At 43.4% G+C, this 27,051-nt stretch overlaps 1 protein-coding gene across 10 annotated transcripts in view; it reads left to right on the top strand.

Moving 5' to 3' along the window:
* The window catches only part of NEDD4L (NEDD4 like E3 ubiquitin protein ligase), a 95,857-nt gene that overhangs the window by 33,620 nt on the left and 35,186 nt on the right, over positions 1 to 27,051 (top strand). For 3 of the 10 annotated variants that reach the window (XM_085042715.1, XM_085042716.1, XM_085042717.1), the window contains exons 3-5: positions 12,354 to 12,435; positions 15,788 to 15,826; positions 16,633 to 16,686. In XM_085042715.1, coding sequence (XP_084898841.1) covers positions 12,354 to 12,435; positions 15,788 to 15,826; positions 16,633 to 16,686 — 175 coding nt within the window. Of the gene's footprint in view, positions 1 to 12,353; positions 12,436 to 15,787; positions 15,827 to 16,632; positions 16,687 to 16,888; positions 20,541 to 27,051 lie in introns of those variants that run through there. The other 7 variants (XM_085042720.1, XM_085042719.1, XM_085042710.1 and 4 more) reach the window with 4 other exon arrangements.

The raw sequence follows: 27,051 nt of genomic DNA, 5'->3' as shown, positions 1-27,051 counted from the left end.
ACAGGCCAGTTCTTGGCTTGCCTTCATTGCCCAGAGTGGTCTGGGGGTGCTGAGGGCAGAGTGTCTTGTTCTGAGAAATAAATAATGCATTGAACTGTTTTACCCATAGCAGGTAAATTAGAAAATACTTCAATGATACCAATCAGGAAATGTAATGCTGAATTTTCAGCTTTGTAGCAAAAGCCCCTAGGTGGGTGACTGAGGTTTGGCTCTTCTTTTCTCTTCCCTGCTCTTCCAAGCAGTACGAAGAGGAATGACATTTTGGGCTCCTTTGTAAAGAGCCCCTGGAGTAGATTAATGGGAGTGCTTCTCCAGAGCTATTATTTTGTAAATAAATATATAACACTCTAATTGAAAATAAATGTGAGGAAATTGATACAGAAATAGATCAATAAATAATACACTGCTATCAAACATAGTGTTTTTTTAAAGCCTGTATTGGTATTAAAATGTTGTGCTATTGGTTATGGTTTGTCAGATAATGCTGTTGTTCTGGTAACATGTAATACCTTTTCACCAGTGCCCATTATTAACACAGCAAGCTGTGTCACTTTAACATGCTGTGTTGCAAGTGAATGTTTTATAAATCTATGAAAATTTTATAAGTAGCTACAGAAAGCAGAAATAAAATGAAGAATGAGGCTTATTCAGGAGTCCTGTATTTGAGAGATAATGTCAGCCTATGTGATCCAAGTTGGAAAATCATTTTAAAAGATGACTTATTAACTTTAGCAGGAAATATGTAACTATTTACTGTAGGCTGATGTGAAACTGTCCTATGGGGAAATCACTCATCCCTGCCACTGTTATCCCTGCTACTTCCTTAGCCAGAAGGAGCAGTCTGGTAAAGTGGAAAAGTGTGTGGTTAATCTCATCAAAACCTCATTGCAGCAATGAGTAGTAGCACACCAGAACAAAACCAAACTCCCCCTCCGAGCCTGTTTGATAGTGTTCTTGGAGCTGTTGGTGATTCCTGAGTGCAGCCTCCCTGTGTGATCTGAGGGCAGCTGCCAGGTGTGTCACAGGCGGAGCCACAGAGCTGTGACAGGCTGTCGCTGACCCCTGCGCACACGAGCTTTCCTAAAATCCATCTCACTGAGCACGTTCTGATGACAAATCACCGGCTTGCCAACCGAGAACTTACTCTTAGGTGATGACTCATGGCAAATTTCCTGGCATCTCTAAATTAAGGAAGAATTTTCTTGGTTTGATTTGGTTTTCCCTTGGGAGCAGCCCCTATCCCTGTTGCCCTCCCTCTGCTCCACCCCCCCCGTGCTGCCCTGTGCCAGTCCCACATGCTGGACCACTTCAGTTCCCTTAACCAGGAGGTGGCAAATATAGGAGAAGACCACTTGTTATTAAATTTAGTTGACAGAGTTGTGGTGACATCTGACAAGTGCCAGAGCTGACACAAACTGCAGTTTCTATCACTGTGGCTTGGAGAACAGAACATGTATTCACTGCAAAAGTGACTTAATACAGGTGGGAAATGCTGTGGAGTACTAATTATCTCCAAAAAGTGGGTTTTCAGTGTGTTGAGTGCCCATGCCGAGGTGCTGCCATGCTGCTGTGAGGACCCTGAGGGTGCCCAGGGTCAGTTCCCGCCAATTTGGGAGTGGTTCTCACCAGTTAGTAGCCCTCAGCGCCAGATGAGGGCAGGGCGAGCTGTGCACCTCAGGAAGGGCTCCTGGAAGGGCTGGAGAGGCAGGGAGCGAGGGCAGAAGTGGAAGATACAGCCCTGTGAGCATCCAGGTCAGAGAACCAGCATCAAAAGTGACTTTCTAGGGATTTGGGGTCTGGTTTTTCCTTTCCTTCCAGTGCCGTGGTCGCTGAGAGTGACAGGGAGCGACCCTCAGCTTCCACAGGTGTGCAGGGACAGGATTGATGCCATGGAATAGTCTGGCACCCTGGAAATAGCAGCCTGAGGAAAGTCAGCAAGGAGATTAATCATTCAGCCTTCAGAACAAGGCTGCACGCAGCGTGAGATGAGCTGAGATGAAACAAAGACTGTGGGCAGGCATCGTGTGTGAGGGGGCAGAGGCAGGTGGGACTGTGCCCTGAAGGGGGGACAGGCAGCTGGGCTCTTTGTAACTGCCTTGGGAACAGAACAGAACAGCAGGTTTAATGTCAGCCTTTTTATAGAGGGGAGGTGGGTCAGCTGCTGCTGGCTGAGGGAAGGACCATCCCAATCCAGGTGTCCCTGGGCTCAGTTACACTGATTTTCACTGGCCTGGTAGTCAGTGTTGTACTCACAGTCGTTTAGCAGTACTTTATTTTTAATGAAGCAGGTTTCCAGTGGCACCAACAAATGCTGAGGTTTGGGAACTTCTGGCAGCTTATGGTTCCTGTCTGCTCTAGGTGTGGAAAGAAAATTTAATTAAACTGCAGTCTCGGGAACTATCTCATGATAGCAAATGCATGTTGTCTTGAAGCTATAGCTGTGCCTGCACCAGGAGATTAAAAATAAAAATGCTCAGATCAGGGATCAGTTGTGAGCATCCCTTCCTCAGGGCTTTCTCCCAGGAATGCAGGAGACATGTATTCCAGAACAGAAGTGCAGCCTTATCTCAGACTGCTGGGTGGAATGCTGCATTCCTGAGGAGAAACAAATGAAACTGTTTCTGTCCACAAGCACATGATATCCATTTCCTTTAATATCCTGGATTTGCCACCTCCCTCAGCAGTGTCAGTTAAAGGTTGGCTCTCTGAGGGTCATGGCTCAGGGAGCACACCCAGGAAATCACAGCCTTTGCCAGGTTCAGGAAGGAAAGTAGCAACATCAAATATTTCAAGGAGAAACAACAGATTCAGACATTTACCTGGTAGCCAGGGGAGACAAATATGTTTGGGTTGTGTCACAGTTTGGGCCTTCCACCCACTACTGACAGCGGATGCCAGGTGTCTTCTGCAAGGTGTTTGTGTAACTCTTCAGTCAATGGCTGGCACAGTAACTGCTGGGGAATTTAATCCATTAAACCCAACCCTCGTTCCAAGTTCCCCTCCTGTGGTAGAGGTCAATGGTTCAGGTCTCTTAATGGTAGGGCTTTTTTTGAAAGCCAGAATTTGCTATGTACCCCAAGTACACAAGAGAGTAAGAAACTTTTCCTTCTGCTGCTTTCCTTAAAATTTAAACATAATAGAAATGTCTTTTGCCTTGTGAATTTTTAACTGTGTTCTCTCTGCCTGTTAAAAGCCAAGATTTGAAAGATGTTGTTATGTGTTGTGCAATGTAAATAATTAATTTTTCATTCTTTACTGTATTTTTGAGTAATTTGTGGTTATATTCAATATGCTACACTGGGATCACCCCGAACTTACTAGCAGTAGTTAGCCTCCGTTGAGCATCTTGAATGTTTTATGTGATTTCACATGCTAATGATCCAGCTTACACTGTGCTCCTGTGGAATGAAAAATACAGTGATTTGTTTAACACTGCAGAATGGTGTGTCTAGTCAGACAAACAGTTTCAGCTCTGTATATCCTTAAATTGAGGCTGTCATACACAGAGGACACTGCTGGGAAGGAAAAGAATTGGAGATTTTTTCCTTTCTTTAACTGAAAATAGATCTGGTGCATTAGCTGAGAGCAGGTTGAAGATGAGAGCAATGGATCAGGACAGAAGGTCTGCAGGGGAGTATTCACTGCTGGTGTTGAGTTCCTGAACAGTGGTTTTATTCTGGTTTGTGGGTTGGTTTTGGTTTGGGTTTTTTTTTCATTTTGCCTGTTTGGTATTTGATTTGATGGCATACAAACTTTCTGTGTCTGGTTATAAGACATCTCTCCTGTTGGTACAGCTGAAATACACCTTTCTGGTAGAAGCTGACACTGGATTCTGAGACCATCAGTATGTGGGAGTTTTCTGAAACTGAAATCCAGTTTTTAGTGCCTGGAAATAGACGTAACATCACTGGTTTTACTGATAGTCATCTGAGTTCATCAGCTGACATTTGTTCAGTTCATTCTGTGAAGACTGAGGATGACACAATGTGGAACACCATTGCTGCTCCTGCAGGGTATTTGCTGGGGCACTTGGCATGATGTTTTCTGTGGTTTTCAATGTTTTCAGTGACAAATTGAAAGACTTAGCATTCTAAGCTATCTCATTGGAAGTTATTTGGGATCTATCTAAGGTTCAATTTCATTAGGTGAGTCTTCATTCGCCCTTTCCATGTGGCTTCATCATCCATAAGACTTAGAGGTTTGCAAAGATAGATACTGATGCAAGAGGGACTATCAGACCTCTCTCTTTTTGGAAGCCAGTAGAACTTAACCAGTTTCTGTTGCTTTTTGGGTGGATGTTCCCAGCGATCTGAAAGCACTTCAGGTCCCTCCTGGGAAGCACTAGCCAGGCTGTGAGCTGAAGCACAGCGTGCTGTGTGTCCCTCATGCCTGTGCCAGCCCTGGGGATGATGGTAGCTGAGCTGCTTGCACATCTTTGGGCCTTGTGGCAACACTTTGCACTTCAGGACTTCAGTAGGATACAGGTTTGAGTGGTGCTGGAAAAGTGGAGTAATCACTTTGAAACCTTTATGCTCTTGGTAAAGGCTTCCTATAGGAAAGGGATGAAATACCTGGAAAAATAATCTTCCTGCCTGCCTGTGAGGGTATTATTTCCTCACTGGCCTGTTGCACAATAAGGATCACTAAATATATTTAGATGAAAGATTGCCAGCTCCTTGTTTTGCACAGAAAACCTCATGCTTAGCAGACTGTCCTGAGTTAGCTTGTCTTTTCAGCTTGAATTCAGGATTTTTTAGATCAGAGGCTGCTGGAAGTCTGTCCCTCACCGTGGTCTCTACCAGCTTATTCAGCCTTGTATTAGCAACACGGTAATGTGCTTCTCAAGGGTTTGGTTTTACCTCAATAACTGGAAATTAACGTGAGACCTCAGGCAAGCAGATTCAAAAGGTTTTGATGCAATTAGCTCATTACTCTTATTAAGCACATGGCCAATTCTGTCCCTTTTGAACCTGACTAATTCCTTAACCGCAGTGCATTTCACAGACTTATTACAGATTTCCTTTGCTTTCTGCCTTTTTCTGTTGTTGAATGCCATTCTGCTGCTGTGCTTGCCTGCAGCAGCTGAGGACACAGCTCTGCATCCGTGGGCGGGCGAACAGCTCAGTGTGAGCCAGGCTTTCTGGGAAGGGGATGGCAAGTTACACCTGCTAAATCCATGCTGCCGAGCCCTGCTCAGACCGCTCGTGCCTCTGCTGGGCACAGAACCTGGCGAAGGTCACCCAGAGCTCTGCAGCTGGGCACTGTGCAAGGCTCCCCTTGGTCTGTACAAGCACTTGTGGGGCGCTGCGGTGAGCAGGATAAGGACCTGGCCTGGGATTGTGGCAGCCTGGGCTGAAGGAAGGAGGGAAGGCTGTCCCAGGTTTAATCCACTTTCACTTCTCTGCCTGTTTCATCTCTGCAGTGCAAGGTATGTGCTTGCTGGCAGAGCAGGGGACAGCATGGGGACAGGGGCGGGTGGGTGGTGGGTGAGCTCCAGCAGCAGTGCTCAGTTACATCCTTCAACGTGCCTCAGGAATTGGGGCCTCTGTGTATGCCAGGCTGGATAAGCCTATTCCCGAGCACAGTGCATTGGGTAGAGTGCACAGTGCACAGATTTCATGGGTAGGGATGCTGCCTGGAATTCCTGTGCTGAGCTTTTCTGTTCCAAAAGCCAGGTGTCGTGGAGTTTTCTCTCTCTTTCCCCACCCCCGCTGGATTTTGGAACTTGTTAAGATATTTTGGGAGTGTGAAATGGCATAGGAAGATCTATGCATACATCAGCCCCTCAGCTCCAGGGGCTGATGTATGCATATTCTGTTAGAGCATTTATTTAACCTTTGCAAAAAAAAATGGCCTCAGGGAGGAAAAAAACCCATATTTACACTTCCATCTGTTTTGGAAGATTAAAATATTCTTTATGCTTTGGGAGATTTCCAAGAGAGCATGAGTACAAAAGGAATCTGTCTTGTTACCCTTTATTAGAACACAGCATGGTAAATGAAGGTGGAGACACTGGAGGTGGAGTTTGAGGTATATATAATTTTTAACTCCTTTTTTCACCCGCAGGCACTTCTTAGCAGCTGTCTGTGGTGCGAGTCATTATCTCTAGCAGCTCTTTGGTATAGCTTTGCTACATTTCTTGTAGAGTCAGATGAGGTGTGAGCCTTTCTTTGGAAAACAAACTAGAAGGGAAATGGGAGGTCTGTAAAACTACTCTGCGATTTGGTATGGAGAAGTGAGAGTTTGGGATGCTTAGGCACAATGGATTGCAAGTTGGGCTTTGCGGTGAAGGGTAAGGTAAGGTTTTGTTTTCTTTTCAGAAGCTGATGTTCCTTTATCTTTGTGGGACTGGACACTTCGTGCTCTGGTTTAGTCACAGGACAGGAGATTTGTATGACAGTGGGGTCAAAATCTTCCTTCTCCTTGAGAAAAACTCCTAATGGTTATTACTTGGTACAGACAGAAAGATGAAACCCAGAAGCCTCATGCTAAAATAAAAGCAGGGAGAAAACACAGCCAGTATGCTCTGGAGCATTCTTTGTAGTTAATTGCTGTGTAGTCTTACTGTACTTCTCCCTTCTTACAGTGCAGGAGTGGGGAGAGTCACCAGGGGGAATGTTTATTGGGATGAAATGGTAGTGACTGTAAGAAATTCTGCTTTAGACAATTGTTTTTACTGCTCTCTATAAAACTTGGTTAAGAAGTATCTCATTCTTATTCTAATCTTCTTTAATGATGCATATTTTGGGCTTTGTTTCTTTCATCTCTTTGAATTTAAAAATGACCAAGTGAAACATTGGGATTTTAAAAAATTCTTGAAACTTTTTAAGCTTCACTAAGTGCATGCACAGACAGGGTTTCTCTAAGTGTGTTTAAATGATTCTGAAAATAATTTTCAGGTTCATGGAATTACCTCTCGCCAAGCATAACCTGCTTTTATAGCCCTGATATTAACTGCTGTCCATGGGGCTCCCATAATTTTGTGGAAACTCCTTGAGATGAATATTTTTGAAGATGGTGTGTGTTACTGATCTGAATTTGTAAGTGATGTTTTTGAAGGCAGTGAAGGAAGTGATGTTTTTGTACACATTTCCAATAGTACATCCAGACTGCAGTCTGTGGATTTACCAGAGTGTCCATCCATGTGGAGCAGGTTGGTTCCTGCAGTGCTGAGCTGCCGTGGGCACCTGGACACACCTGCCTCTGTACCTGCCTGCAGGTGAAGGAATCCTGAACCAGACAAACCCAGAGCCCTCAGCCATCCCAGGTTTGTGGGGAGGAGGTGACCTGAGGTCTTCCACTGCTCTTGACAGAAATCCGAAGTTGGTCATTTTAGGCAATGGTGAAACATTCGACTTCACTGACTCAGAACACAGGGGAGCACATGCATTAAGGGGCAAAAGATAAAGATGTTCTTCTGTGTATACTTGTACTGGGGAGAGTGCAGGTAGGTTGGATGGGGTGAGGGTCAGGGAAAATAGGATGGATGGATGGATGGATGGATGGATGGATGGATGGATGGATGGATGGATATTAAGTGATAACCAAACAGGAGTCCCTTCAAGACCAGGGAAGGAATCAAATTGGCATGTGGCTTCTAGCAAAAGGCTTCTGTGCCTTCATGTTGGAGTGTGCTGGTATTTCTGTAGCCAGAATTACAGGAGCTGTTGATCAATTCTTTCATGTACATGGGACAGAAGCAGAAGAGGAGCAGCAAAAAGGGAATGGGTCTGTGTCTCTTACAAAAGCAAAATTAACTTGGGCAAGATTGTTCCAAAGGAAGCCAGTCAGGCTATTTTGAAATGCAAAGTTTGCCTGCATGTGACAAGCCTGGCATTCATGCACTTGCATAACAAGTGTTACTAAATTTTACATGTGGGGAGGCGGTTTCAGGTTTTAAAATAAAGATAGAGCCACGTAGGCCTTAGTAGTTCTATTGTTCTTTCACATGTGCCTGTGCTCTCCACCCCCTTCTTTTGGAGCTTAAAATAAGTAAATAATACGTCATGTCACTGGCAGAAGCTGGTTTGAGACTTGCTTTCAAAACTGTTTCAAAAGTATAGAGCAAATGCAATTCCAGACTCAAGTGAACAAATAGGAAACTATTCATGAGCCTCAGTTTCACACTGCTCCAAAATTATGTCATTTTTAAAGGAGGCTGATTTTCTTTGAGATTTTTCATTGGGGTTTTTAAGTCATCAGTGCTTTTTTCGTCCTCCAGGAGAAGAGCTGGAAGCTTGTCTTTCCATGCTGAGGTTCAAACGAAAGATGATAATTACATATCTGCAATTGCCTGAGCTTTAAGAAAATACCAAATACTGCAAATTGGCAAAACCATGGTAAATATCTGGATAATTGAGGGATTCCAGGGGTCAGGAAAAGGATTTCCTAAGACCTCAGATTGTTTGGCTGGCTGTTGTTCTGCCAAACTCTTTGTACTAACTTGTGATTATGATTAACATAGCTTTCATTATTAGCATCATTTTCTTAGGATTCCCTTTTATTCTCCAGAGAACTGTTATCAGCTTCAAGGTTCTCCTGATTTCGACAGGTGCTGATGTTCTCTTTAGGTTTTGGCCAGTCATTTGGAATAAGTGAGATTTAGTGCTTTTAATCATTTTTGATTTTGTAGCGAGGAGCATTATAGACAGATGTTCCACAAATCAACTCTCCTTCATCTCCAGTCCCTGGTATGGCAATGACTGAGCTTGTTTCTCTTTTAAACACTGCTTGGTCCTTTGAATGCTTGATAATGCATTTGAATAAATCCACTGACTTCTCCTATGTGATGGTATTGTCAAGTGTAAGAAATGTAAAGCATTAAATACTGTATCTTTCAGACTGAGTATTGCTGTGCCTTCACTGCACACGGGGTGGGTTTTAACTGCCTTTTAATATCTTATTGCATTTTATTATGAGTGCATTGAGGTTGGCACTATCTGAATAGAAGGAGCCCTATAGTGGGTAAAAGAAACTTGTGTTTCCCCTCTCCAGTAAGCCTTCACTACAAAGCCAGCTTCTCTTTCACTGAGGAATACCCTCACAGGCAGAGGATGTGAGGAAATTCCTCTTCCCCTAAATGCAGGTTTATTATGTCCTGCTGCTACAGTTGGATCACCTCTTGGGCACGCTGACCTTGCTGCATTGGGCAGCTCTCTGTCAGCCTGTTGTGCCTCTGTGTTGGTGTTCCTGTGGATGCAATCCTGTTTGAGTGCTGCCAGGTGTAATTTTGGGCATGGGCCATCTGTAGTGTCCCCAGGCTCCAGGACTGTGGTTCATTTTCTGTATCTGTTTTCTGGTATTGCAGAAACTTGGATATTTCCTGCATTAACAGCTTCCCAGCAATCCATGGCTGTCAATTTGTCATGCTGCAGGTTTCATTAAGATGGCATTTTAACACTGGTACTGGTGTAAAAATTCATATAGAGAAGGTTTTCTACTTGCAGTTTTCTATTTTGTGACATTTCTACATTCAGTCCTTTATCATCTTCCCAAGGCAAACCCAGTACTTTTCTCAAAGTGACCTCTGCAGTGAGTTCTCCAAGCAAAGTGCAGAACTGTTAATTCTGTATGTCAGATACATGATGTCATCCCTGTGAGTGGAAGGGCTTCATTCTGCTCATCCAGTGTCATGCTCCTAAGCTTTTCCAGCATCCCTTTTTAAATCCTGATGCAAATCAGCAGTTCAGGACAGAGACTGACATTCACAAGGAGCTGCAGGATGAGCTGCTTTATTTCCCACTTGTTTTTAGAGTGCAAAGAAAGTATTCATGTACCACTTGGAACAGTGTTTTCCAGGAGTGCCATAAGGGGGTTTATAGTGCTTTCTTGAGGAATGAGTGTGTCTGCCTGAGGAAAGTCAAGACAGCAATATTCCATTGTAATTCCTGTCTCCCTTCCTTTTAATCAGTCGATTTCAGGGTGAGAATATCTGGCAGGTTCAACTCCATGTTGATCAAAGTCTGCTTTCTGTGCTCAGGAGTTAGAATTGTAGAACCATAGAAAAGTTGAGTTGGAAAGGACCCCTCAGGGTCATCAAGTCCCAACTCCTGGCCCTGGCAAAGGACACCCCAAGAATCTCACCATGTGCCTGAGGGCATTGTCCAAACTTGCCTGGTTGGTTTGTTGGGGATTTTTTGTGCTCTCAGCAGGTGTCTCATTTATTTTTGTGTCTTCTGTCATCTGAATCATCAGGATTTCCTTTCTTTAACATATCTGCAGACACTGCTGTGAGATAGGAATCTGGTATTTTACTGCTTGTCTTTGTGTCTGTTTCATTCCAATTTGTGGATGGATTTTTTAGTGACTTTTAACAGACCAGATGCTGTATTTCATTATTCCACAAGTTTTCCTCAATTTTGCTGATTTTCATGGTTTTGTCTAAGATGATAGTGTCTGTTCTCTGGGATCCCAGTTATTTTGTTTTGCTGCTGTAGTTATGTTCTTAATTGCAGTTCTCCCTTCCTCTATTCTTTGCCCATTCTCTAATTTCTTCACCAGTTTGCTTAATTACAATGTCTGCTCCCCAGGAGGTCTCAGCCAGTCTGTCTTATTTTCCTTTGTAGCTTGTTTCATTTTCCTGGTAGCTGTATGGATCCTGGGAGTGCCTGTGGTGTTACCTGCAGAGCAGGTGGCACTCTGGGATCCAAACAACTGGATTTACAAACCCCTGGGTTTCACCTGGAGATGCTCAATAAATAACTTGCAAATTAGACTGCTTATTTAGTTGTTGGAATCTGAGCTTCATTCTAAGTAATAAGTTTCATAAAAGCTTGATGATGTTTCTTATTTATTGACTCCAAAACACAAGAATTGTAATACTAATCAGGTGCATTCTAGTCACTAAGAGCTTCTGTAACTGCAGTGTGAAGAATTGTCGGAGTATATTGATGAATTCTGTGTTCCCCACAGCCTGTTGGAGCTGGGAAGGGACCTTCTGTGTTCTGTGTGGTCCATTGTCCAGTCTGACTCACTCTGTCCCACTTTTAGAGCAGGCAGAGATGTCAGGAGTCTGTTCAGTGAAGGCAAAATTTCCTTACTGAAATTTGTAATAAACTTAATTATTCTCTTGTTTTTAAAAATAGAAATATATTTTAAAAATAGTCTGTGCCACTTTCACAGTTTTCATTTTCTGTAGGCAGAAGATTCATCCAGGGTATTTTAGCACTAAAAAATTGTAGTATTTCTAAGCATTTCTGAAAACAATATGGATTGATAACGTGAATCTGGGAGGACACCTGTCAATATTAGACAGCATGGTACATCAAGCAATTGAAAGCTGCATCAGCATTTCTTTATAATCACAGTGATGCTTTGCTTTCTTCTAAACCTTGGTGCTTAGTGTTGAACTTAATTGCAGTTTAAGTAGAGGCATTTATTTGCTTCTACTGATAGAAATAATCAATCCAACAAGAAATCTTTTTTATTCTTGTTTCCACCTATGTGGCATTTTATACTGCAAGTAGATGGAACATCCAGTATAATGAACAGGCAAGCACTGATTCTGTAGTGATACTGTCGCAAAATAGTTTCTTACATTTAAAAAGCATCAGAGAGCATCTGAATGGCTTGGTTGGTAATCTGAGTGTCTGGTGGTATTGTGAATATCTCTTGTATTGATGCTTTCAAGAAACTTGGGGTCAGCATCCTGCTGAGCCTGCTGCAGCCTGGAGAGGGAAGCACTGGAGCAGGTCAGGGTCCTGGTTTCAGTCATGCACCCATTTCTTCCCTTCAGGGGGGCTCTACTCCAGGTTCACTGCCTGACATTGTACTTGTGTGCAGTTCATCTGTTTGTGCAGGATGCTGTTTCTCCCAGTTTAGAGCGCAGAACCACGGAATGGTTTCCCTTGGAAGGGCCTTAAAGACCATCCAATTCCACCCTCTGATGTGGGCAGGAGCACCTTCCACTAGAGCAGGTTGCTCTCTGCGCTGTCTGAATCATTGCTGATAATGTGCAACTGGGTTTTATGGTTCCAAACAATTATAACCACTGCTGTTGCACTTCCTGTCAGCCTCCAGGGGTTAGTTACAGCCAGTCTCTTCCAAACCCTGCGGCTCCCATTTTTCTGACTGGTTTTAATGGAGTGCCACAGGCGTGCTGGTGGGCAGGAGCTGTGTGGGAGCCAGCAGGGACAGAGCTGCAGGGCAGTGATCTCTGCAGTGTTTAACTGAGCACATTCTAACACTCATTTTCAATGTGTCAGTAGCTTACAGAGTTCTGAGTTTTCACTGAAGACCATTCCACTAGAAATGTTTGGAGGTGCTGTTGTTATGCAGTTAAATGACAAATTCCTTCTGAAATGCTCTTTGGCTGTACAGTTATAGGTCATTAAATCTGACATCTTCTTTTACAGTGACCCCTACGTGAAACTCTCCTTGTATGTAGCAGATGAGAACAGAGAACTTGCTCTTGTGCAGACAAAAACTATTAAAAAGGTATGTATAGACTCTTCCTAATTCCATGGGTTTGGAAACATTAAGAACACTGGAACACAATTGTATAACAGAATGCAGTGCTAATTAAAATTGTTACATACATGTGTAGCAACTGGATAATGTGGTTTTTCTCCAGACCAAAATCAGAGAACAAGTGCCTGCAACCTCAACGTGTCTGGCCTGGAGAGAGCACCTAATGTTACCATAACTATAGCATATTGTTACCTAAAGCTTGGCTTATCAAATCCCACTGTGTCATTCACAGGTTCTTTTATTAAATTCATATTTCCTTGAAAGACACAGTTGAAATAAAGGACTGAGAAATTCTGCTTTAATTATAATTTGTCTGCCTTTTTGCAAAAACAATCATTCTTTAATATTTCTGTTTAAAAATTCCATTTTCAAAATATTTTCCTACTATGGGAATTTAAAACAGCCAGATGGCATGCTATAAGGAAAGCCTGGGAATGCTTACATTTTTAATTAGAACCAAAAATGAGTTTTATTTAATTTCCTAATTTCAGTCCACACAAACAAAATTCTACCAGGAGGTATTTGTCATTATCAGGACCCTAAGATTTTGTAAGGATATTTATATATTTTTAATTTGCCGTTATTGGTGGCAGTCAGGAAAAAAGTCACAACCTGTATGAAAAGTAAGGGGAAATAATGAGTTGTCATTTTTTATGGAGGTGTTTAGAATCAGCAGTGGTTCAGTTGAAATCATTGCTGCAAAACAGAATAATGAAGAGAATTTTGTTGATGAAAACACTAACTAGAATGATGTGGTTCTAAAATCAGGACATTAGGTGTCATGAGAAAACCACTGTGGAATCCTGGAGGTGTGGAAGTCCCAAGTGGAACTTGTAACAGAGCCAGGGCATGTTTGATGTGGAAAAAGAATTTTTTTAAGGTTTCCTGGTTAGCAGTTGGTGCTTGTTTCATTCCTGGAAATGCCTCTACCTTTTTTCACTGTTTCTTGCTGCTGTCATTTAAAGCCTGGACGTTCTCAGTCATTTCTGTAATAGTGCTATTGACTCATGTGTTGGAATGTTCTAGCTGGTAATTCCTGGTTTGAATTGTTAAATTTCAACTGTGCAATTTGCAGTCCTCTCTCTATTTTGTAAATAGCAAACGTCATTAGTGTATCTTTGAGTTAAAATCATTAATAAATACTGAGCACAATCAATGTGATGAGTGACTGGCTGGCACTTATCTCCTTCAGCTCTGTAACTGTGTCTAACCCTTCACAAGTTTCTCATTTTCCTCCTCATTTTTGTGTTCCTCAGTTGAATGGGTAACTTTGTGTGGCACAAGTGCCTTTGGGAAAGCAGAAGGGACTGTGCAGTGTCCCCTTTTTGTTCTCCTTTTTCATGACCTGTGCTGTTGTCTCATCCATATTCTACTGCACAGCTGGGCTGGGCCTCAGAGATGCTGCCTTACAGCCAAAGGGATTAAATGCACATTGTTTTTCTTACTCTGAAAAAAACAAAGTTCCCAGAAGAATGTCAGCATCATGTGGCATGACCTACCTGCGTTGAATTTTTTAGGCTTTTTGTTTCCATTTACCTCCCTCCACAGTTACTTCAGCTGTAAGGTTTGATTAATGCCTTGTGCTTCCTTTTGGAATGCCCTGCTGGAAAGGCTCTCTGAGGCAGGGAAAGCTGGATTTGCAGCTTGCTGGCTTCTGATCCTGTAACATGGTCAGTGTGTTCTTTAAATTCCTGCTGGAATTTAAAAGTCTGGATGAAGATTATCCGGTTTCTTCAATTTCTTCACCATGACTGCGCTGAGCTCTGAAGACTTCTACCTTTCCCACATGGAATATTAAATATAATTTTCTGCCTCCAAGAATGCTTAGTCTCTCCATCGAGCTCCAGTGTTCAGGAGCATCATTTCTCTCCATGTTCTCATTTTCTGTGTAGGGTTGAAAATCCTTTTCAAATACCTGAGGAAGATCTAGCTCAGCTTGACTCCTGGAAGTCCTTTATCTGTGCAGCACTTGCCCTTTTTAGGATGTAGCTCTTCTTGAGGACGAGTTTTTGTTCTTGTTTCCCTGCTCATGTCCTATATGGAGCTATTGCTGCATTTCCTTCTCCTTTGCTGGGACTCAAGTGGTTGTACTTTCTGACTTGGCCCACTAAGAGTGGGACCTGTAAAGGTGGAAGAAATTTCTGTGAGTTGCTGGGCATTTACCAAAGACTGCTGCCTTGTCCATCAGATTTCCCTGAACTCTGTGTTTGTGCTTAAGCAGCATTTGGAATTAATGGGTTATCAATGGGCAATAGTGTCCTCAAATTCAGTGTTAACCCAGTTCTTTGTTTGGTAAATTACATGGACCCCCTTTTGCCAACAGCAGTAGCATTTGTGTTTTATAAAACACAATACAAGTGTTTAAAATGTAACCTTCTTTTGCTTACTGCTTCATTTTAATGTATTTTTTACTGCATACATGCCATGAGGTCCTGTATTCCCAGTTTGTAGTGATATGCAGTATAGTCCCCCTGTGTCCTGCACATGAGGAATCTATTGGATCTATAGCAAGGAGTAAGATAAACAGCCAAGATTCCCTTTCTCTGCTAGAGCAGAATTGTGGTGGGTGTAGAGCCAATTTTTCCTGTCAGCTCTGCCGGTAAATCTCTGCTGTGTGAGAGCATGAGGGAATGATTTGGCATGAGCACAAAAACATTGGACATATTGTCCAATTGTTTTTATACTTACCCGAGCTTGAATTGCCCAAATTACTGTTTGTTGTTCTCATCTCTTTTTTTGTCAATTTATTATGTCATGCTTGAGATCCCTTCAGCTTGCAATCTAGATGCACATTTATTCTGTGCATTTTAGTCAGGTTGTTAAAACAAAATTAAAATCCCTGGGCTGGGAGGAGATTAGGGAGAATATCGTACCTATTCCAAGGAAATAACATTTTCTTTTGTTCTTTTTTTTTATTTTCCTGTTTAATTCATACTATAAATCTGAGCCTATTTTTGTAGCCTTAAAGCTACCATTGTGTTTAAAAAATACTTTTTTTTTCATCTGGGTTTAAATGAATCTGGAGAACAAAATGTCTTCAGGTTTTATTTCTATAGGTTCTCAATGATTTGTCTTTTAATCATCAAATTCTATTTATATGTAACATCTATTTTAGGATCATCTGACTCAAATATCCTCCCATGTTTGGTTTACTCAGTAGAGAGTTTCTAGATGGCAATGTATTTTTTCAAATTTTTTACATGCTTTTTTCCTCTTTTTTTTTTCCTAGAAAACTGTCACTTGCATGTGTGTTTTTATGATTGCAAAGCAGAAAACGTAAAGAAACTTCAGTATGTAAATATTGTTATTTCTTTTGCAGACATTGAACCCAAAATGGAATGAAGAATTTTATTTTAGAGTAAGTTTCTCTTTATTTGCAGTCATTATGCACTGTTGGGACATGCACATGTTATCTTATTTTATATTTGTTGTTTATATGTTTACTGAAAAGACCTATAGCCTATTTTGTGTGTCATAATTCTGTGATTTTTGCTGGGAAGTCCATTGCCAGCCCCCTGCCTTACCAGTGCATTGTGGTATATTATTTCTGAATTTTCTTAATTACACATGCTGGTCATAGTAACCTGGCTTACAAAGTTTTTCAAACAGTATAAAACTTTTTTGTTGTTTAATAGCAGCTGTTTTGTCTGCCTGACAGAATTGTTCCTATGTTTGTTTTTATCCTTTTAAATGTTGGCAGTCTTTCTGCTTCAATTTAATTGAATGTAAACAGTTCTCTGGAGGGATATTTGCTGTTTTCAAATGTTGGGGAGACTTGTGTTGGGTGTTCCAAGGCTATGTGTGATAAATGGGATAGAGATGGTGAGCGATGGACAGGCAGAAACGTACCTGAATGTGAAATTCTGAACGAAATGCAGCAAAACCCTTGCTCCTCCTAAATCAGTCAGTCAGGGAGCCCTGATAGTCTGTCCAGCCTGGGACTGGGGCTCCTCTGCTAGGAGAATGCAGTAACTGAGCACAGCAAATGAAAGCTGCTAGGCTCTTCCCATTTGCAGTAGGGTTCTGGTGCTCCAGTTTAAGTAAAGATTTACACGAGACCTGTTAGTCCTGTCGTGTTTGCCTTGGTTTAATTGCTGCCTGAGCGGGTTACCCACATGTTGTTACTGTCCAGCTACTGAACTGCCAGTTTGGATTTTTTCACAGGTAAACCCAACCAACCATCGGCTCCTGTTTGAGGTGTTTGATGAAAACAGACTGGTGAGTGCTCCCATGTTGTCAGTGGGCTTAGTCTTTGCCTGCATTTGGATGATGCAGTAGCTCTCCTAGAGGAGGCTTTCATCATCTGACTGCTGCTTGCTTGTTTTATGGTTATGATCCATGGGATAAATGACATTGTCCGTCTGCACATCCAGGGTTAAACTGGTGCAAGGCTCTTCAGGCTTTGCCTTTTGAACATTGTAGCACCATGAGATCCGAAATTAACATTTTCTCTCCTGGGACCAGTGCAACCTCTACCAAACTTGTTTACTTTCTGAAGATTAGTATCAGAGTTGCAAAGATACTTTCCTTTTTAAAAAAACAGCATAGAAACATCTGTCTTCAACAAATAGGTTTTTTGCCTCTGTCTTCCTAATAAATAAAAAGCAAAGGAAACCATGCCAGCTGTAATCTGGGGGAAAAGAGGACTTGGCAGCCAAGGGACTGGATCTTTCCTCAGGAGGACGTAAATTGGTAAGCCAGTAGCAGTGTGCCTCTACAGTGGGCTGACCTGGAGCATATGTATTTACAAATAATGATCATAATGACCACTTGCACTGTTCAAACTGCAATGTGCCATTGGAATGTAAAGGTGCCACAGGAACAGGGAGGTGGGTCAGAGCAAAGAATTCCTTATGGAGTGACAGCTGGGAAATGACAGGTTTGGGATACTCATTTCAGACACGTTGCTTTGGATTTTCAAGTTTGGGTGTGCAGTACTGGCCTTACCCTGGCAGTTTCAGCACTTTTTGTCGTTGAACTGATTTGTGTGTGTTCTCCCTGTGGTCCTACCTCCAAAGTCAGTCTGTCCTTGGGCTTGGTACCTCTGGGCCAAGGCAGCATCTGGGGTTTGGAGACATTGCTTTCCTTGTAGGAGGTCTACGGCAAGGCAGATACTTTGGGGGGTTTGGAGTGGCAAGTTCCCATCAGGTTGTGTTGGCAGAAAGAGGAGACACTGAACTGATTATTTTTGCTTTACTCTGACATACTTATTATCAATACTTAAATACTCTGTTCCTTCTTCTTATTCCCAAATTACCAAAGCACTCTCTGTCTCTGCAGTCTCCTTGCCTTTCTATTCCCCAGTCTCAATAGAGCAAATATGATGCAGCTCCATTTTGGGTGCAGGGATCATGTTGTTGGGTAGTAGGTTTTAGCTGAAAAATAGGATAAAATAATATCAACACTTGTGCTTCTATAAGACAATCTCCAGGACCATTGCTGTGTGGAAACTATTGACGTTTTACTTGTGGCTCATAATCCACATAAAACAATGGGGGATTGTGCTGGCTGCTGGCAGTTTGATCAGTTTGAGCTGCCATTGCTCTTGGGATTGGTAATTTTCTGGTTTTTGAAAGCAAGTTGCTTGCAAGCAGAGTTCAGATGTCTAGGCAGAGGACTAACCTGCCACATACAGATTTTCAGAGCTGTTGACAAGATTTAGGCTTTCCAGTTCTCCCAGGGAACAGCTGTCCAGGTCCTGAGATGGAGCTGCACTTCTGGCTAGCCAGAGTTTCTTTTCTGGTACATGCTAACAAGTGTGTGCAGTGTTAACATGTGAGCACCCTTGGGGCACTGAGTATCTGCGTCGTAACAGAGCTGATTTGGGGTGCTTGGTTCACGTTCTGGTGTATCCTGGCAGCCTGTCCTGCTCCTGAGCTCTTCTGGAGGGTGTAACTGTACTCCGTGCTGGCAGTGCCACGCATGGTGGCATTGCTGACTCCCTCACTGGAGGCCAGCCAGGAGCGGGCAGTTCTGGACAGGGTCTGAGACAAATCAGTACAAACGGACATGCAACACCCGGCTCTGCTTTTCGCTCAGCTGCACTGCCTGGTAAAGATGGAAAAGGAGCTTTGTGTCCTGCTGTCCTGATCATTTCTGCTGGTTTTACTGTATGAGAGATCTTTGCCATATGTATGATTGCTTTGTTTGTAGTTACTCAAAGGGGAGTGCAGGTTATATTGCTGTTGGGGCTTTTTAAAAGCAAGAAGTTTGTTGCTTAATTGTGTTATGAGCAGGGTTAAAATTGAAAGCATAACCATGCTATATTTATTCCTGTTCTGCTGTGACAGCCCAGAGCTGTAACACACCAAAATGTTATGCTTGAAAGAATTTTCCTCATTTGCATGTGGTGTTGACTTAAACTTTTAACACAAAATGGAAGTGTTTCTGTTGCAGTTACATTGTTCTGCAAGTGTTTTATCCCAGTGTACCCTGTGAATCTGATGTGGTTTAGATTTATAGGAGTGCTGAGTGTGTTCGCTGCCTCAGTCAGCTGCGAGAGCTCTCCTGCTGGGGCCACTCCTCCCTGATGGAAAAGGAGCAGCTGGGAAGGTGCTGTTTCAGGCTCTTGCTGGCATTAAAAAAAAAAAAAAAAAAAAAAAGGAAAAAACAAATTCCCCACACGCTTACATTGGAGAGGGGGAACCAAGCCACGTGACTCCCACCATCCTACCCTATGTCACCGTGTGTGTAGGAGCGCTGACTGCTCCTGCCCAATCATGCCTGGAATGCTGCTTGCCACTTGGGCTATTTCTGCTATCTGTCGCTCCCAGGGCTGCAGTGCTAACCGTTTGGCAGATGGGACACTTTTTCTCGGAGTTTATGTCTTTGGTTTTTAACTTCTGGCAGTGCCTGAATTGTTGCTGTTCTCCCTCTCCTTTTCTCCTCTCTGTAAAACCATGGCCCATCGGCTGCGGTTTCATTTTGGCTCTGGGAGAAGCAACACAGCCCCCGAATCGGAGATCCTTGCCCGGGAGAGAGAAGATGACTTTTTCATGGCATTCCACACCTTGCCGAGAAGAAGCAGCCCTCACGCCTTCTCGCGGCACGGAGCGGATTGTGGCGGCAACGGAGATCTGCACGAAGTGGGCTCCCTGAAAAGGAGCACATCCATGTTTATCCCCCAGCTGCTGAACGGCATCAACGCGCGCCCCACCAGGAGCTCGTCCATGCAGATCTCGCTGCAGCGCAAAGCTGCCGATGGCTGTGCCAACGAGAGCGTGGCCCTGGAATCTCCAGAGGAGACACCTCCCTGCAAATTCTCGGACTTCAGGGAGCGTTATGCATCCCCTGTTGAAAATCACTCTTCTCCGAGCAGTCCGCAGGTGACTCCTGGAAGTTCTCCACCCAGGCTGACAGAAGAGTTAGGGCAGCAGACAGATGGAACTGTTTGCTGTAACCATAGGGTATTTTGTAGTATTCCTTCTAATAACCAAAGTGAGGAGGCTTCGCTGACTGCCCAACGAGATGAAGCAAGTGAAGCAGCTTCAGGTTTAAACATAAGTGGTGTGAGGATTCAGCATCGGGCCTCAAGTGCAGATGTGCCTCAAGTTACTCTCCTTCCCTTTGATCCTGATGCTCCAAATAGTGCTCCCACCCCTGAACCCCGGCGTTGGTCCTTGCAGCATGTGCCAGATCCGTCAGCAAATTCAGGGAAAAAGTTCTTTGTTCTCCAGTTACAGCAGCCGCAGCCAAGCAGTACTGGTGTGGGCGGTGGATGTAACTTTGGCTTTACAGGAACAAAAGGGGACAGGTTGGTCAGGTACCCTCGGATACGGCTGGAAAGGAGTACTTCCTACCCTGTCCAGCCACCAGCAGAAGGAGGTAGCTCCACACCTGATGGGCTCAATTCAGATCTGCCTGGAAACGGCAGGAACAGGGCAGAAATACCTCGAAGCAATTCAGTAGAGCGGATACCTCAAGGGCAGGGATGCTTGTTTAAAATCAGACCAGATCAAAACACGAGGCAGCAGCACTTCAGGATTCTTGTCACACGTGGGCCTGAAGAACAAAGTCAGGGTGTTGGTAAAGAGGGTTGTGGCACCCCTGGTCCTACAGCAGCAGGCGCCGCAGTAAGTACGATGCTGAGTGTGCTGTGCTGGTGAAGTATGTGTGCTGGTAAAACACAGATTGCCTTACAAAGGCTGCCAGACCAGAGCCAACTGCAGCACTTCCATTGTTAGTGCTGGAATGTTCTGCAGTTCTCTGGAGCAAGCCACGAATCATCTTTATTTCTAATCTCATGTAACATTGCTCTCAGTTATGATTACATCCAGTGAAATATTTTCAGATCCTCCTGTCACATGTTTCTTAATTCTCTGTTACGTCAGCTGGAAAGATTTTAAAAATCAGAGCATTCAAATAGCAAATTAAGTGTTCCGGTTAGTTTAGTTGGCTGAGACCTTGCTGCATGAAGAACTTGTCATGCACTCTGGTTTTAAAAACAGATACTTTGGCACCTTCTAAGTGTAATGGACACACACATGTACCTCTGCATGCTTTTAAAATGTGTATTGTAATGAAATAGTTGCTAAGACTATGGAAATCTTAGGATAATTCCTATCAAAACACTGGCTTAGATAAGGTACCAAGAAGTCTGGGGAAAAAATAATTTCTGTTACAGAAATTTTTCTTTTCCTCCTTCTGGAAGTGAAAAACACATCATGTTTTTTGTATGCTACAAGTCCTGATCCAAGTCCAAGTGCGAGTGGCTCGGCACAGCTCAGTAAACAGTCTTGTTGTTTGGATTTGCCTTGATTTGCTGTTACGATGGCAAAATTAATCTTCTGGGTTTGCTTTGTTCCAGTGGGTGAGGATTGATGGTTGATGATTTTCAGCCACTTTTTTCAAAGCCCAAAGTAGGAATGAAACTGAAGGGTTTAGATTAGTCATTTGCTTAAATTGCTTCGCTGTGCAATCCAACACGGCCCACTCGAGTTCCCAGCTCAGGGATGCTGTATTTAGCATAGCGAGCTCTGCCTCCAGCTGTGGCACAGTCGCTGAAGAGATTTCAGGCTCCATGGCTCCTGTGCTCTCAGGCACTGAAATGCAGCACGGAGACAGCTGCTCCCTGCAGCAAGGCCAGGGATGACTGTGCAGCTTTCCCATGAAAAAGCTTATGGACTCTGTGTTTTTCCAGTGTAACCTTCTTTTGAACTCCTCACTAGGCATTAGGAGTATAAAATCACAGAGTATCCTTAAGCCTTTCATTTAAAGGAGTAAAATGAAAATAAATCCCTTGCTGGTAAGGGTTTGGTTCCAGGACGCGTAAGGGAGCAGAAAAAAGTATGTCTGATTTTTTCTTTCCTGTTCATTATCCCTTGTTCCTTTCCAAGATCAGCTGTTCATGGAGTCCCACTGTAGCCAATGCTATAAGTAGCTGTGGAATGTCAGACCTAGCGCAGAGGCAGCAGAGGTTTGCAGGGATGTGCCCTGAGGTCTGTGCAGCAGGTCTCATTTTCCTAAAGGATCTCCCCCCCAAAAGTCCCTGCTTTCATCCCCCCTGTAGTAACATTCCCATACCAAAGACATGCTTCAGTGTCCCCAGAGGAGAATGAGGAAGTTTGTTCCTCTGTGCTCTTGGTTTGGGTGGCTGTGGGGAATGGATTGAGGCAGCCGTGCAGTATGGCAGGCACAGAGGCACTCAGCCCACGTGGCACTGCATCCTGCAGGGCAAACACTCTCAAACGAAAAGAACTAATTGAAACTTAAACCTTTTTTGTGGTGTTTCTCATCTTTGTAGTAAATCCAGAAATCCTGTGGGTAGAGGTGACGGACTGGGCAGGATGCCATGGGAAGTGTGGGGAATTGGAAGGGTTTTGGTGCAAGTTTTGTTGTATTTTTTGACCACAGAACATTCCTTGGTGAGGTGCCATTTTTAATCTAACCCACATAAGTTTGTTTGGAAGATCTATGATGTGAGTGAGTGCCTGAAATATCCGATCTCTGAAGGTGAGGCGAGAGGTTGCCATGGTTTATAGTTGATAGTGTGAAAAAAAATAATTGTGGCATGTCCCAGCGCAAGAAGTTTGTGTGTATGTGATTGATATAGGGCCTGGGCAGGGGCTGGGAGCAGCAGCTGCTGCAGCCTGATTTATCTCAGAGCAAACATCCGAGCGGGCGTCTGCAGTCCTGCTGCTCCGAGTGGTTGTGACCTTTCAAATATCTGTGCTTTTAGACAAGTGCTTTGGGGCAGGCAGGATGTCTTTCATTACCAGGCAGACTGAAATATTAAGGAAAGGCTGCGCTCATTTCAAACTGAAAAGATTTTATTTGGAAGCCTTGTTGCAAATTCTTTTGCCTGCTCTGATATTTTATATGCCGTGCAATAGAATGTCTGTGCACTGTGTGTATCCCACATACTGCTGTTTATCACTGAGGGCTGTGAGTGCCAAGCTGGATTTGTGGGAAACACTTCAAAAATGTATTGGACAACTGCTGGAGAGAGCTGACAAAGGCATCTTTGTGAGCAAAATACAACATGCCCTAACAAAGTGTTGCAGGAGTAGGACTGAATTGTATTTAGTAAACAAACAGAAATGGCACCTCTGGGTTCTGCATTTCTTCCAGCTCAGCTCTTCCTCTCCTTTCTTAGAAATCATTTTAGAATAAATGTTGTTGTGAAGGTACAGAGAATTTATTTATGCTGCGAAGATACCAGCTGGGATTGGGATGCATAAACCAAAAAGAGCAAGCTCAGATAAGGGGAAGGGAACCTTCCTCTAGTGGAAGGTATAGCTGCCCATAGCAGAGGATTGGAACAAGATCCCTTGCACTGCACTCCATCCTGGGATAAAGGCAGTGCAGGAGTCACAAAGCCAGAGTGCTGCATTGCTGGGTACCTGGCAGACTGGGATGGGGACACCATCCATTGAATACAATCCAGACTGTGTATTCTGATGCACAGTGAATTTGGACCATTTTTTTTTTAGAGGGGATGGATGCTTTCTTCGTCCTTTCATTCCACTCCACATTTTTCTTGGCTTCAGTGACACCCCTTCAGCACAAAAAGAGTGCTGGTAACCCCTTTGTACCCTTGTGACATCCTGTGGTTTGGAAAAGATTTATACCTGGGCAAAACTTTGGAAAGAATAGATAGCAATCTATGCAGAAAATTGCTACAACCAGGCAAGTTTAAAACTTGAAACCATCCTCTTTTCTATTGCATTGGAGACCTGTGGGTGGAGTCAATTTATTCATATTGGGGTTTGTTTATTTGTGAGTTTAACCTAAGAAAAAGTAGGTCAATGGGTTTTGCTGATGGACTTAGAGGAGCTGTTGGGGACAGTTTTCTTGTGGCCAGCAGTGTTACTAACATAGTATAGCTAATGCTAACTCACATATATAAAAGATGCACATTTCTGCTCTGTCTAGGATTAGAAATGTCTATCAAGAGAACTCAGCACTTCTGTAAATCTTTCTTGCATGGGCAAGGCCTCCTTCAGGATTTCTGCCTTGGTTGGACTGTGATTGACATGAGCTCTACAGGAAGTTCTGTTCAGGAATGCCTACAGATTCTTCCTGCAAAAAAGGCTATGTGGCTGAACCATCAGCTGTGTGTGTAGTCAGGAATTATCAGCAAAGGGATGTGATAATGACATACTATATTATCACATATTACCAAATAAAAGGGAAAACATGCCCATTAACTTGCCCTGTGCACTGGTTTTTACTGTCAGACTGGTTTGGGTCAAAAGCTTTTGACATGCTGTGCTCCAAGATACTCACAGTCTATGGTGTGGAAGCCTTGGGATACCATTCTCTGTCCTTATCCAAGTGTTTCCAATTTCTTGTCTGTCTCGGATCCAGTTGGTTGGAAAAGAAGAATTCCATAACAAGCAGTTCCACCCTGTGGCTCATCCAACGGGAGTGATGAGGCAGGACGTGGCTATGCTGGCCCTGTGCTCAGCCCTCATTTTTAAAGTGCTGTCTCTGGGGACAATGGAAAGGGCAGTGCAGGAACAGCACTGTTCAAGTTTTTCACCAGTGTCATTTGCAAAATAAGATATATATGTTGGTTGGTATGAAATTCAGTTCCAGGTTAATACTCTGCTTTTCTACTTTAATACATAAAGTAAACAGTTTGATTAAAAATAAATAAACTTCAATGTTTCAGGGTAAGCTCTGGCTCTTTCCTGAGTTGTTCCAGACACCAAATGCTTTGTGTATTGTGATCAGCACAAGGAAGACTGATGGGAATCTTCTTTGATTCACTAAAACAAAAAGGGATTTTCACCCCTTCAAATCACCATGACCAGAGGCAACTGTTATTTGGTGGTTAATGCAGTTCAGGGAGGGATCTCTGTTTTCTCCTCTAGCACTGCCCTTGTTGCCAGTGCCACTCCTGTGCTCAGTCACCAACAGCGTTCAGCTCTTCATTTAAATCACTCATCTCCTGTAAGAGACACTGGCCCCACTCTGGTACATTTTTAGCAGCTGAGTTGGTATGGCTTCAAGATCTTACAGTTCCTGAACCCCAAGTCTAAACATCTGCCAAGTCCAAGGAATAGACAACAATAGGACCAATCCTGTTCCTAAGGAACTTGTGTCTAACTGCTTACCTGCCCTATCACAGTGTGCCTCTGTAAAGAGCTGCTCTCCCACCTTTTTTTAGGCCTTCTTAGGCACTGGCAGGGGCTTGGGAGGCAGGTGTGTGGCAGGTGTTGGGCACCTTTCAGAGCTGCACAGGGGCTTTTCCTTCTGGATTGCACGTGTGAGTTTGCAGTCCCACTTCAGGGGTTGCTGCCTGGACTCTGATAGGCATTTCTAGAAAATAATTCATGTGGCTTTAGCTGGAGGTTTAAATGGCTCAAATGAATAGTGCTGTGAATTTCCTGGCTCTCTGCTTGCTCTGCAAGGAGTGCAGATGGCCATCTGGAGAGCCTCTGCTCTCTGCAGATAAGGACTTTGTTGACAGCTGCAGGTAGAGGATGATGAATTCCATCCCTTGGGTCTCTTTAGCTTATCTGTTAAGGACAAAATCAGTTCTTCTCAATAAGAAATCACCTGCCCCCCTTCTTAATTCTCCTGTCCATCAGCTTGCAGGTCTGTTCTGAGCCAGCCTGGCTGCTGGGGAGGGGACAGGTGGGCATGCTCAGACCCAGGCAGGGCCAGGAGCTGGTTTGCATTTTTTATTTTCACCCCCTGTGAGTGGAGAACAAATAGTGCAAGGCAAGTAGTGTAAATTAGCTTACAGAATCAAGAAACCCATCTGTAATTTTTAGTCAAGTTTTCAGAGAGTCAAGAGTTGGCAGTGCTGTCTTTTACCCCATCCTTCCACATTCCCAGAGCTCCCTGGGAAATGATTCTGAATTTTGTGTCAGGCATTTTTCTTTTTCTCCCTGAAAGCTATTGGTATTTCTCTGTGAAGAAACCAGAAGAAAACTTGGAGCAGCAGAGATGGAAATAATATCACTTTTTTTTTTAATAGCAGTAATAAACTCTTTGCTCCTGCATGGAAAAACTGTATGTGGAGTTTGGATACACAGCAATCTCTAAAGGGGAGAATTTATAATGGAAATGCTGACATGGGTTTAATGCTGCAGGTGCCAGCCAGAGCTGCCTTGGTGCAGATCTAGCCACAGAAAATTACAGATAAGAAACCAGAGTCTTGATTGCTTTTTGTGCTGTTCAGCTTGTTTTCTGTGTGAGAAAAACTAGCAAGTAATGATGAGTTTTGGAATGTGCATGTTTTGTGCACAGAAACAGAAGTTCTGCATGTGAACTGAAGTTTTTAGTTCAGCAGCTATTCCAAAGTCAGATCTACCCTATGTTTAGTTAGTTTCCAGATTAAATCTCATTGTAAAATGTATTACTGCATCTCTTCATCTAAAATCTCATGCTTTTATCCATCTTTTCATCTATAAGGATGGTGTTGGGAGCTTCCAAAAATCAGCAATTATGTACAGAAAAACAAATTAATTAAACCAGCAGGATGACCAAGCTTTCTGTCTCCAAAAGGAATGAAAAAAATCAAAAGGGTGTGTGGGAAAAGCTACTTCCAGAGCTGAAGGCAAAGGAATGAGATGAGTTGTTCAAATAAAATAAAAACTGCACTTCATGCTGTGGTGTGAGTCCAGAGCTGTCAGTACTTTGGTGGAAAGCTGCAGCTTCCCTTTCAACCTGGGTTGGAAATAACAACTTCCAGGCTGTATTTTATGGATTCCAGAAAAGAATGTTTACAACTTTGTTGTAAGGTGGGAATTTGATCTTCAGTAAGAGAGAGATTCAGCTCCAAGTGTCTATGGCCTGACATGATTGTCAGCTTTGTTTCGAGTGCTGTCATTCATCCCTGGGGAAAAAGGGGAAAAGGAAGACCCAAACCCCTCTGAGCTGTAAACTGAGCTTTGTCTGACCATGCCTGTGTGGGAAAGAGTTGTGCAGGAGTGCTGCCAAAGGAAGAGAATGTGCTCGGGACGGCTGTGCATCTGGAAGGACAGTCTGTGCTCCCGAAAGGTTGCTTCTATTTGCATGGCAGCCATCAGGGAAGGAAAAGCTGCAGCTCCATCTGCATTTTCCTGTGTTCCTGGGGTCCTTTGCAAAGGCAGCCTTTGCTGGTTCTGTGGCAGTCAGATGGTTATGTAC

The sequence above is a fragment of the Lichenostomus cassidix genome, chromosome Z (genome assembly GCF_008360975.1).
Source record: "Lichenostomus cassidix isolate B80296 chromosome Z, HeHo_3.0, whole genome shotgun sequence".
Classification (NCBI taxonomy): Eukaryota; Metazoa; Chordata; class Aves; order Passeriformes; family Meliphagidae; genus Lichenostomus; species Lichenostomus cassidix.
This window is presented reverse-complemented; position numbering and strand designations above follow the sequence as displayed.